This window comes from Mustela lutreola, chromosome 14, assembly GCF_030435805.1.
Source record: "Mustela lutreola isolate mMusLut2 chromosome 14, mMusLut2.pri, whole genome shotgun sequence".
Classification (NCBI taxonomy): Eukaryota; Metazoa; Chordata; class Mammalia; order Carnivora; family Mustelidae; genus Mustela; species Mustela lutreola.
Genome location: NC_081303.1, coordinates 30,721,040 through 30,733,318, shown reverse-complemented (window position 1 = coordinate 30,733,318; position 12,279 = coordinate 30,721,040). Strand labels below are relative to the sequence as shown.

At 40.1% G+C, this 12,279-nt stretch overlaps 1 protein-coding gene across 4 annotated transcripts in view; it reads right to left on the bottom strand.

Annotated features, from left to right (window-relative positions):
* The window catches only part of ABL2 (ABL proto-oncogene 2, non-receptor tyrosine kinase), a 120,297-nt gene that overhangs the window by 19,718 nt on the left and 88,300 nt on the right, over positions 1–12,279 (bottom strand). For 2 of the 4 annotated variants that reach the window (XM_059145607.1, XM_059145609.1), the window contains exons 2-4: positions 9,105–9,167; positions 7,728–7,898; positions 2,718–3,013 (exon numbers count right to left, since the gene is read on the bottom strand). In XM_059145607.1, coding sequence (XP_059001590.1) covers positions 2,718–3,013; positions 7,728–7,898; positions 9,105–9,167 — 530 coding nt within the window. The remainder of the gene's footprint in view (positions 1–2,717; positions 3,014–7,727; positions 7,899–9,104; positions 9,168–12,279) is intronic. The other 2 variants (XM_059145608.1, XM_059145610.1) reach the window with 1 other exon arrangement.

The window sequence follows — 12,279 nt, the reverse complement described above, 5'->3', positions numbered from 1 at the left end:
TCGGGCTCTCTGCTCAGCAGGGAGCCTGCTGTCTCCTCTCTCTCTCTGCCTACTTGTAATCTCTGTCTGTCAAATAAATAAAGAAAATCTTTAAAAAAAAAAAAAAAAGATCACTGGTCTTCGAATATGTTGAAGCAACAAGACTGTGAAACCCAAATTCATAAGATAAAGGCAGAAATTCTGATATAAGTGGAAAGGGGAGACCTGGTCTCTGAAAGGTCATGAAGTCTTGCACAGAACATAATTTGAAAACCACTGGCTTCCTTTTTTTTTGGGGGGGGGGGGGGGGAGGAGGAGAATATTTAAGGATCTTACAATTTTTACTTAATTAGGATGTGCTTTGAGTGGCTAGGCCATTAAAAAAAGAGCCACAATTTTATTTCAGGGTTGTTAGCAAAACAGTAGTTATTTTGTGGCAAGTAATTAAAGTATAAAAGATGAGCAGTCTTTGAACCCTATGTCCTGTGGGAGCTAACCTGTTTATTGTTTACCGAAAAAGAGATTGTGCTATATACAGATACATATTACATACAGAACTGATGATTTTTATACAGTGAACTCACCCACATAAACCTCTCCCACACCAAGAATTATAACACTACCAGCACCATCCCAGCTAAGCTATTCACTCCTTCAAAGGTAACCACTCTCCTGACTTCTCACAACTTACAATAGCTTTGCCTGCTTCTGAACTTACACAAATGGAATCATACCTCATGCACTGTTGTGCCTGCTTTCTTCCATTCCACTCTTCTTTATTGTGAAAGAATTCACATACCATAATGCCCACCATTTTTAAGTATACAATTCAGTGGGCTTCCCAAAGTTGTCCAACATCACCACTATGTAACTCCAGAACACTTACATCAGCCTTCATTATGAAGAAATCCCATATCCTCAGCAGCCCTTGCCACTCCCCTCACACCCATCCCAACAATGACTAACTCCTTTCACTCAACTTTACATAGGTGTGAGACTCACCTACGACATGGGTCAACTAACTTTTCTGCAGAGAGCCAGAGAGTAAATATTTCAGGTTTGTGGCCATGGTGCCTCTGTGCTAACTACTCAAAGCGGGTATAAGAATGAGAAGGCAGGGGGCACCTGGGTGGCTCAGTGGGTTGATACCTCTGCCTTTGGCTCGGGTCATGGTCCCAGGGTCCTGGGATCGAGCCCCACGTCGGGCTCTCTGTTCAGGAGGGAGCCTGCTTCCCTTCCTCTCTCTCTGCCTGCCTCTCTGCCTACTTGTGATCTCTGTCAAATAAATAAATAAAATCTTTAAAAAAAAAAAAAAAAAGAATGAGAAGGCAGCCATAGACAATACATAAACAAGCGGATGTGGCTGTGTTCTAATAAAAATTTATTTACAAAAGCAGGAAACTAGGTGGGCCACAGATTTTCCTCAGAATGTACACAGCAGTATAACACTCATTTCTTGTTGCTGTATGAGATTCTATTTTATGAATATACCACAATTTATTAATTCATTCTGTTGTTAGACAATTAAGTGTTTCTAATCTGGGGCTATGACAAATAATGCAACTACAAACATCCTGGACATGTCTTCCGTACACACATGCACTCATTTCTGTTGGGTATGTAACCAGAAGTAGAGCTGCTAGGTCTCTCCTACATTATCACTTAATCTGATTCAATGTGGTTTCATCAGGGAACAGTTGTGTCTGTAGGATGATGCAAAAGAGAAAGAGAATAATTACTTCCTACTTTGTACCAGCTATTATGTTTTAAGGAAATCATTTCATTTAATCCTCATGACAATCCAATAAAGTGGGATGAGAAATTGAGGCTTATAGTAAGGTCACAAAGTTAACGAAGAGAAACGGTGGAGTTGTCCAGCAAACCAGGTCTGCTTGCTCTTGGCAAAGTCTGTGTGCTATCCCCTACTATGCAGATCACATACAAGGAAAGAACAAATGATTCAATGTAAATTTACTGTTCCACAGAATGGACATAAATCTGTGCTTCACAGTTCAGAAAGTAAAACAGCTCCATTCTTACACTACCATTCTACAATGGTTGGTCTTTCTAACAGGTACATTGCTAAATATCCAAATTATCTATCTATACTACCCATCAATCCCAGTCTCAGAAGCCCAAATTCTTACTCTGCAAACTTTCTGGGAGAGATTATTATAAGTTTCAAAGATCCAAGGCTTATTAATTTGCCAATTCTGGGGCATGTGGGTGGCTCAGTGGGTTAAAGCTTCTGCCTTCGGCTCAAGTCATGATCTCAGGGTCCTGGGATCCAACCCCGCATAGGGCTCTCTGCTCAGCAGGGAGCCTGCTTCCCCTCTCTCTCTCTCTGCCTGCCTCTCTGCCTACTTGTGATCGCTGTCAAATAAATAAAATCTTTAAAAAAAATAAAAAGGGTTAATTTGTCAATTCTGTACAACGTACTAGATGCACGTGTGTGTATGTATCTGTATATGATGATTAGAACCACTAACTTATATAGCAGTTCCCTTCACTCACCTTCAATTCTATTTCATCATTAAACTATTAATGTAGTACTGTTTTTAAATCCCATTACCATATTCTTTTGAAAAAAGTAAGGTTCCACATGCCAAATAACCCAAATTCACATCAGTGATTATTTCGTTTTATGTCTGACATAAAAACTATATTCTTTAGTCATTCTGAGTATTTTTTCTAAAAAACAACAGTCCACACCTACAGGCAGAGCTGGCCCATCTTACCTTGCCATCTGTGGTCGTATTGATCCTGTAGTGATATACACGCCCCTCGTACCTGAGCGAGATGGACAGCTGCCCGGGGCTGCTCTCACTTTCTCGCACCAGGAAACTGCCATTGATTAGACTGCTGAGTAGATACTCTGCTGCACTGCGTGACACGGGTCCATGGTACCAGGAATGTTTCTCTAAGCTGTTCACTGGGGTGATGTAGTTGCTTGGCACCCAACCTTGTCCATTCTTGGAGCGAACTTCACTCCACTCACCATTCTGGTTATAACCAAGGACTCGAAGCTTTTCACCTAGCCATGAAGTCATCAGAGAAGAAAAGAGAAGGTGTTAGGACTTTATCTCAAGCAGTAGCAGTCTACTGTCAAACTCAGAGAAAAATCAATCAGTAACTCCTATGCCAACTTTTTTTTAAAAATTAATGAAAACAAACTTGGCTGTTCATCATATCCTGATCAACCTCTTTAGAGTGTAGCTTAAACAGAAGCAGCATAGTTAGAAATAGCCTGCTGGCATTGACTAATGGCTTTTACACCAACTAAAAAAATGTCTTCATGCAACCCCATGTGTGGTATAGTACAGAGGCATACAAGGATAGAAAGGTTATGGACCTATAAATACAGAGTAGACACTGATGGTTGCCAGAGGGGAGAGGGAGGGGCAATGGGCAAAATGGGTTAAGAGGAGTAGAAGATACAGGCTTAAAGCCCTTTAGAGAATGAATAAATCACCAGGATAAAAAGTACAGCTGCATAGAGAATATAGCTGATAGTATTATACAGCACTGTGTGATAATAGATGGTAGCCACACTTGTGGTGCGCACAGCATAATGTTTAGAATAAATTACTATGTTGTATACCTGAAAGTAATGTAATATTATATGTCAACTGTACTTCAGTTAAAAAAGGAAAAAAAAAGACAGAAAGAAATGGAAAATGGAAAATGGCACAGCCTCACCCCTCAAAAATAATTCATTTTTTTTTCTCACATAACAGTCTGTCAAGGAATATATCTTATACATGGTTCAATGTTAGTAATAATCAAGGCTTTGGTATGAGAATCATGAAATACAAAGTTACTTCTAAATTTTGTTGCTTCCAGTTGGCACCGAGGCAACAAAACCATTTATGTAAAAAAACAAATAAGAAAACAAGACAAAACAGAAGCAGACCAAAGGGCTTTGGGCAATGCTTTCAGAACAAAAACTGCTGGGGGTGCTGGGCAGGTAGAACTCTCAAAGCACATTCCAGGACTCAAGTTTTAACAGTTATAGTTTCCCAACTTCCCTCCCATTTCCCAAGAATATGAGTCAGTCCTATTCATTCCTCCAAAATTAGTGTGTGGGAAGGGAAGCTGACACTGAAGCTGGAACCTAAGACAAGTTACTCAGAATGTCTTTGCTTGCTATCAACGTCAATGCCCTTGATTTCTGTTCAAGTTGTGAACTTTAAACTCACTAATATACATTTTGCCCCTGAATGTGCAACTCAGATAAAACAGGAAAGGTGATAGGTATCATTAGTAATAACTAATAACCTAAACCTTTTTTGCAGGGGGGTGGGGGGAGACTGTGGAAAAGGCCCTGGGCCCCTATCTCTGAGAGATGTACATCTTCCTACAGAGTTCACACCTACTTCTCAGTGTCGGCAGAAGAAAACCAAACCAATTAAAATCATATGGCCCACTAGCTGTCAGACATAGGCCACTGAGGAAAAGCTCAAAATCATTATTCTGGCAGTCATCAAATTTTTCCAGCAACCCACAGAAATGTTTACCATAGGATAACTTTATCACTCTCTCACCATTGACACCTGGACGTGAGACATTTAATGACAAAAACCTAGGAGTATGTACTCATACGATACACATATGTATAGAGGGACAGATAGGACTGTGTGTCCTGTGGCTGTGGAAATGCACCAGTATGCAGAGAAATACTCCCCAGCCATATCTGTAGGAAAACAAAAAACTCAATGCTACTAGAAAAGCTAAATAAAACTCGTTCCTGTTGTACCACAAAAACCAGAAAATGTAAACATCAAGTATACCGTTGTTTCTGGTAACAGCAAGTCATCATAAGTAGGATACAGTAAAAAAAAATCCTAGGTGTTTGTTTTCCTCTCTTTTGGAAGTTAGGAGAATATCCTACTCTGGAAGTTTTGAGTACCATGGAAATTGATGAGTCTGACTAAGGGGGATGTACACATCAGCTCTACTGACAGGAATGTTGGGAGAACTCTTATTTTTTAATTCAAGCAAAAAAAAATCTTCAAAGAAGGAAGTAAAGTAGGAATCATTATTTTTCAAATATACTTTCTTGTCCTTTAAAATAGTAAGATAGCTTTAGCATGACATCACTTTTATCAATATGAACCTGACAGAAAAATCTGACATTTCAGGTTTGTTTTTTTTTTTTAAGATTTTATTTATTTGACAGAGAGAGATCACAAGTAGGCATAGAGAGGTAGGCAGAGAGAGAGGAAGGGAAGCAGGCTCCCTGCCGAGCAAAGAGCCTGCTGTAGGGCTCGATCCCAGGACCCCAGGATCATGACCTGAGCTGAAGGCAGAGGCTTAACCGACTGAGCCACCCAGGCACCCCCATTTCAGGGGTTTTGAGACAAATCACTGTTCGCCATGAGAGAACAAGAATCCCAGCCCTTGAGCTGCACACCAGCAGCTGCCATAACTGGTAACTGAGGCAGCAACACAGTCTTGACTGGTATTTCCTTGGTGACAGAGCTATCTTGGAAAACAGTGACATGAAAAGTGTATCTAGGAAAGAATGTTCTGAGTCACTGCTTCACAAACTTCTCTCCTGAAGTATCAATAAAGGTAAAAGAGTGTGTTGTAGCCCAAAGAGACTACGCACAGTATAAAATTCTTTGAAATCCTTTGTTTTATCCTAAAACTTTGTGTAAAATTTTCCCCTGATACATAAACCTCGCACACATACAAATACTATCACCATCCCGTCCCCCAAAACTACCCAAAGTTTTCAAGTAACTTGCAACTAGGAGATCACACATGTTTACTTTTCCTTCACCTCCGACACCTCCTGGCACAAGTATGTATGTATGTGCCTCCCATCCACTCTGGAACACATCTATACCACAGTTTGAGTTACAGGTTTCTGCTCTGGACTTAAAAAATAGAAGCACATAAAAATTTTATAAAAGGGTAACAATCCCTGAATGGAGGCCTATCTTAATCTGGTATATTCACTCCCATTTATTACCTCATTCTGAACCTTATAAATAAAAGGCATATGTCTGACAAATTATCACCTAAAGCACAATTTCATTTAAGTCAAAAATTATCCTGAGGGGCGCCTGGGTGGCTCAGTCCTTAAGTGTCTGCCTTCAGTTCAGGTCATGATCCCAGAGTCCTGGGATCATGTTCCATATTGGGCTTCTTGCTCAGCAGGGAACCTGCTTCTGCCTCTGCCTGCCACTCCCCCTGCTTGTGCTCCCTCTCTCTCTGCCAAATAAATAAACAAAATATTTAATAAAAAAAAAATTATCCTTGGGACGCCTGGGTGGCTCAGTTGGCTAAGCATCTGCCTTTGTTCGGCTGGGGTTATGATCCCAAAGTCTTGGGATCAAGCCCCGTATGGGGGGGGGGGGGTCCTTGCTCAGCAGGGAGCCTGCTTCTCCCTCTGCCTATCGTTCCTCCTGCTTGTGATCTCTCTCTCTCTCTCTCTCACTGACAAATAAATAAATAAAATCTTTTTAAAAAGTTATCCTGAAATATGTTCTTTCCAGGAGGAGGCTTTCATAGGTTCAAAAGAACAAACTTGGGCAGATTAGCATTCCAATCCAAGGACACAATGAGAATGGTCCATGCCTCTTTCTTTCTTTCATTCCTTTTTTTTTAAAGTTTTTATTTATTTATTTTTTAAAGATTTTACTTATTTATTCGACAGACAGAGATCACAAGTAGGCAGAGAGGCAGGCAGAGAGAGGAAGGGAAGCAGGCTCCCTGCTGAGCAGAGAGCCCGATGCGGGGCTCGATGCGGGGCTCGATCCCAGGACCCTGGGATTATGACCTGAGCCGAAGGCAGAGGCCTTAACCCACTGAGCCACCCAGGCGCCCCTCCTTTTTTTTTTTTTTTTAAGTAATTTCTACACCCAATGAGGAGTTCAAACTCATGACCCCAAGATCAAGAGTCACACATTCTACCAACTGAGCCAGCCAGACGCTCTTTCTCATAAAAGTTCCACATTCTCTATCGTTGTTCAGAAACACTAATATTGAATGATTTTACTTGGTCATATTTTTAATCCTCCCTTTTATAAGAATTTTCTACCAAAATAAACTACTGTTCTCTTGAGAGTATTACTACAACAGAAACCTTTCCTATGATCCCTTTCAGTAAGGCACTTAAACAGAGATGAGAGATGGTCTCCGCCAGTGCTACTTGAAGCAGGTCCACAATGTGACAGGACACTTGCACTAGCATATGGAATCACTAGACTACTTTCTTCTTGTTGCAAGTCCTGCTCCCCCAAAAAAAGAAAATGTCTCTAAACAAAATAAGTAGTATACCTAGTGATTAGTTCATTTACGTATTGGGAACAAGTTCTATATCTTAACAATGAGGACTGGTAACGAAAGGTTCTCAGACAGGCAGTCAGCCCAGGGACAGCACTCCAAGTAGCAGCGGCTCTGGCAGAACGACTCATGTTAGCCATGGTTTCATTAGAAGGGATGTACAGTGAACCTTACCGCCATATAAGATGAATGCTGGCCTATTACAGAGAGAATTGAATCCTGAGAGTGAGAAAAGTTTAGTATAGACCGTGTGGTGCTTTTTCTAAAGTTCTTTATCTCCTCTTACCCTTAACAGGACAGATAAAGGAGACACAGGTTTTTTAAAAAACAAAACCAAACCAAGACAATGAACCCTAAAGTATTGGGGCCCAAATCACCTAATTTTGGTCAGAGGCAGAATCTAGAACAGACCCCTTTATTTCTTAACCACATGAAAACTGGAAAGTGAAGCTCACCTTTAGTGATGCTGAGTGTGTTATCACCACTGGCTACGAAATCGTAAAGTGCAACAAAGAGATTAGGGTCGCTCTCAGTGGCTCCAAGTAAGTTCTCCTTGGAGCTCCACCGGATGGCTTCATTCAGTGCCTGGGGTTCAACATCACAACTATAGGGGCGGTGCAAGGCTTCTGAAAGACAAACAGAGAAAGGAATTCACAGTAAGTTCAACGGTTAAATTAAGTTCATTTAATTCAGTACATACACAGTATTTTAGCTGCTGGCATGTGTATACTGATGGCTCCAGGCCGGAAAAGAACTGTATAATATGGAGCCATGAAGAATGAGTAAATGGCACCGTCTCCTAAACATGAGAGAAGTCTACTTGTTGAAAACGCAACAAGACAGAGAAGAGATCACAAAGGAGCATTCAGCTGTGATTCATATGCACTCAAACCAGAATCAGAAATAAACAGAAAAAGCAGGGTTTCTCAAAATGGAGGGGGGGAGAACCCCACACTCAAAAACATGGCAATTCATTTTATAAAACATATAGGCTACTTTGTGGTGGTGGTGATTTTAAATTGTTTTTAAAAATCCTCCCAAACTACCCTTCTTCACTGACTCTCTCCACACAAAACAAGTTGTGGAAAAGGTAACAGAAACTTTAAGAAATATGTACATATTTCATAAATCCGGATCCTCTGTGTACATACAGAAAAATTATAGAAACAGTGCTTCCAGAAAAAACCAAAAATACTAAAATTATCTGTTAAACAACAGAAAAATGTTTTGGCTTAATACAAATATTCTTGGCACTACAAAATACCTTTGCATTACTATGCACGGTGTATAATATAACAGCTTCCAACTGTTGTTTTTAAAAAGTTTTTACCTTATTTTCTTTTCCTAGGTGGTACATTTTTTAAAATATTTTGAGAACTTAATTGACAGCTCTAGAAAATATCACCAGCAATAGCCATTTGAGTATCTACAATGTGTAATGTTGAAGCCTTCTAAGACCTAATTCTTTTTTTACCTCGAGGCTTTATGGGTTCCTAGTCACACTACACAAACAGGTGATCCCTATAAAGATCACCTGCTTTTTGCAGTTCAGGTCATTTACACAAAAAATACACCATGCCTTCAGCAATGATCTTCTTGATCACAGGAACTGTTTATAGTGGCTCTCTGCCACTCTCCAACTACCCACTGTGATGTAACACTTTACTATCATCTCTCTCTCTCCTCCCTGCACTCATTTTTAATTTAAAATTGACTTTACTACACCTGAAGAAGAAAAACCTTGAATCTGTGGTTTCACTTCTTTTCAAACCCACACCCTCCTCTCCATCTCTACTGCCAACACCGCAGATCAGACCCCCACCATCTCTCACCTGGACTACTGCCTCCAGTCTTGTCTCCCTCAAAGCCATCCTCCACACAGCTGGCAAAGTGATCTATTTAAAACAAAAATTTGACCAGGTCACTCTTTTTAAAATTCTTGAATAGTTCACCATCAAGCTAAAATCTCTTTAATTGCCTTCAAGGTCTTTTATGGTCAGGTCTCTACCTGCTTCTCCAGGTTACCTTCCCCCCTCCAAATTTCAAATTCTAAACTTTAACACACACCATGATGCTTCCTGCTTTTTTGTGCCTTTGCTCACGTAGTCCTGGCTACATGGAATGGGATCTCAACCCACCCGTCTTTTGACTGGCTCACATCTCCTCATTTTGTAACACTCAGATGTATTTTAATCTTAAAACAGAATTAACTTGTTTTAAAAATGGCTTCATAACAGTCTACAGACATTCCTGCGGTAGGATGGATCATAATTTTCCTAATCGGTTTAGAGGTCACTTCATCACATTCCTTCCTCCTCTTAAACAGAATGTATCTTTACAGTTTCAGAGCTAATTAAATTTTGTTTCACATTAAGAATATTATGACTGGGGCGCCTGGGTGGCTCAGTCGTTAAGCGCCTGCCTTTGGCTCAGGTCATGATCCCAGGGAACTGGGATCAAACCCTACATCAGGCTCCCTGCTCAGCGGAAAGCCTGCTTCTTCTCCCTCTCCCACTCCCCGTGCTTTTTCCCTGTCTTTGCCAAATAAACAAAATCTTTAAAAAAAAAAATTATTAAAACAAATCTGAAGGTATGCCCAGATGCCCTGAAAAGCTAATGTGAATCAGATGCTCCTTGTTTAAATGCAGTTACAAGGAATGGAAACAGCTGTATTATGTATTAAGGTAACCAATTAGGCTTACCAAACAAAACACCATATTCTATGAAACAACCTCCAAACAAGTCACATGTACTGTTTTTCCTTATGCTTGAGAAAATATCCACTCTAGTAGCAAAATTTCCATGAGACTACAAAATGCCAATCTTTTATTAAAATGAAAAAAAAAAAGACTGCCAAAAAGTATAGAGAATATTTGTAATATATATTAGATTCTATACTGAGTATCACATGATCCTCATTAATAAATGTTTCTTGTCAATGATGGTGTTTAACATTATAATGTTTTGTGATTATTACCCTGTTTAATGATTATCAAACAGTTCAAGAACATTTTCCTCTTTTGCAACAGAAGTCCCCCTTGTTTAAGGCTATACAAGGAACAAAAATCAAGGGTAATAAGAACTTCTCTACTATCATTGACAAAGTTAGAAACAATAATTAAGCAGATACTGAAGCCAACTCTTAAATCCTAGCAGACCAAAACCAGCAACGTCATACAATTATACCTTGTGAAACCCAATATATGAAAACTTTAAGGTTTACAAATCTAATAATTTTAGAGAACATCTACTATATGTCATCAATCTGAGTTTCCAAATATAAAAATTATAAATCACTAATAACACTATTTAGACTTAGAAAAAAACTCTCTCTGTTCTGTCCCCAAATCTGCTTCTCTCCCACAATTCCCTATATCTCACTTAACAGCAATTTCCTCTTCTCAGCTGCTCAGGCCAAAAACCGTGAAGTTTAAATACAAACTTCTTGCTATAAGGGATGTCTGGATGGCCAGTTGGTTAAGCATCTGCCTTTGGCTGGGGTCATGGTCCCAAGGTCCTGGAATCGAGTCCCACACTGGGTTTCTTGCTCACAGGGAGCCTGTTTCTCCCTCTGTCTGCCTCTCTCTCTCTCTCTCTGAAAAATAAAATCTTAAAAAAAAAAAAAACAAAAAACTAATGGTGGCACCTGGGTGGCTCAGTGGGTTAAGCCTCTGCCTTCGGCTCAGTTCATGATCTAAGGGTCCTGAGATCGAGCCCTGCATCGGGCTCTCTGCTCAGCAGGGAGCCTGCTTCCCCCTCTCTCTCTGCCAGCCTTTCTGCCTACTTGTGATGTCTCTCTGTGTCAAATAAATAAAATTAAAAAAATTTTAAAACCTAATGATATATTTTATGTTAGCTAATTGAACATAATAAAATAATTTCTTAAGAAAAATAAATATACAATTTATTTTTTAAAAGCTAGCTATAAGATGAGTAAGTTCTGGGCATCTAACATATACCACAGTGATTATAGTTAATAATACTGTATTATCTACTTGGAAATTGGCAGAGTAGATATTAAATGTTCTTACCACAAAAAAAAGAAGTAATTATGTGATGTGATACAGGTATTAGCTAATGCTGCAGTGGTAATCATTATGAAATACCTAAGTATCAAATCAACACACTGTACACCTTAAACTTACGCAAAATGTCCATTGTATCAATATAGCTGGGGGTGGGGACCAAAAGTAAAATCCTTAGAATCACTCAGGACTTTTTTTTTTTTAAGATTTTATTTATTTATCTGACAGAGATCACAAGTAGGCAGAGCGGCCAAAAGAGGGAAAGGGAGAAGCAGGCTCTCCACTGAGCAGAGTTTGACATAGGGCTCAATCCCAGGATCCTGGGATCATGACCTGAGCTGAAAGCAGCCACTTAACTGACTGAGCTACGCAGGTGCCCCTCAGGACTCCTTTTCTGCACTCACATACTACATCTAATCCGTAAGGAAACCTTATTGGCATTGCTTTCAAAAACATACCCAGGATCTATTCATTTCTCACGCCCTTCACCACTATTACCCTGTTACCACCATCATCTCTCTCCTGGGTTTCACCACACTCTTGATTTCCACACTTCTAGCCCTTGTTCTCTGTCTATTCTCAACACACCAGCCAATTTATAAAGCTTAAGTCAGATCATGTTACTCCTCTGCTCAAACTCTTTGATGGTTCCCTACCAGAGAGTAAAAAGCCAAAGGCTTGCGAGAGCCTGCAAGGCTCTTCACAACTTGTCTTGCCCATATTTGTCTATACTCCTCCGCGGGTTTACCTCATTCTGGATACTGGCCTCCCTGCCATTACCTGAACAAGGGAGGCACGCTCCTGCCTCAAGACGTTTGTACTGGCTATTTCTTCTAAAACATTCCTTCCCCAAGACATTCACATGACACTTCACTCAAGTGTGTCCCTCCTGGTATAGCATTCTCTGACTACCCTATTTTAAAATGTGGCTATTCCTGACAACACTCCCACCTCCCCCCACGTCTCCTTCCCTATTTCTCTC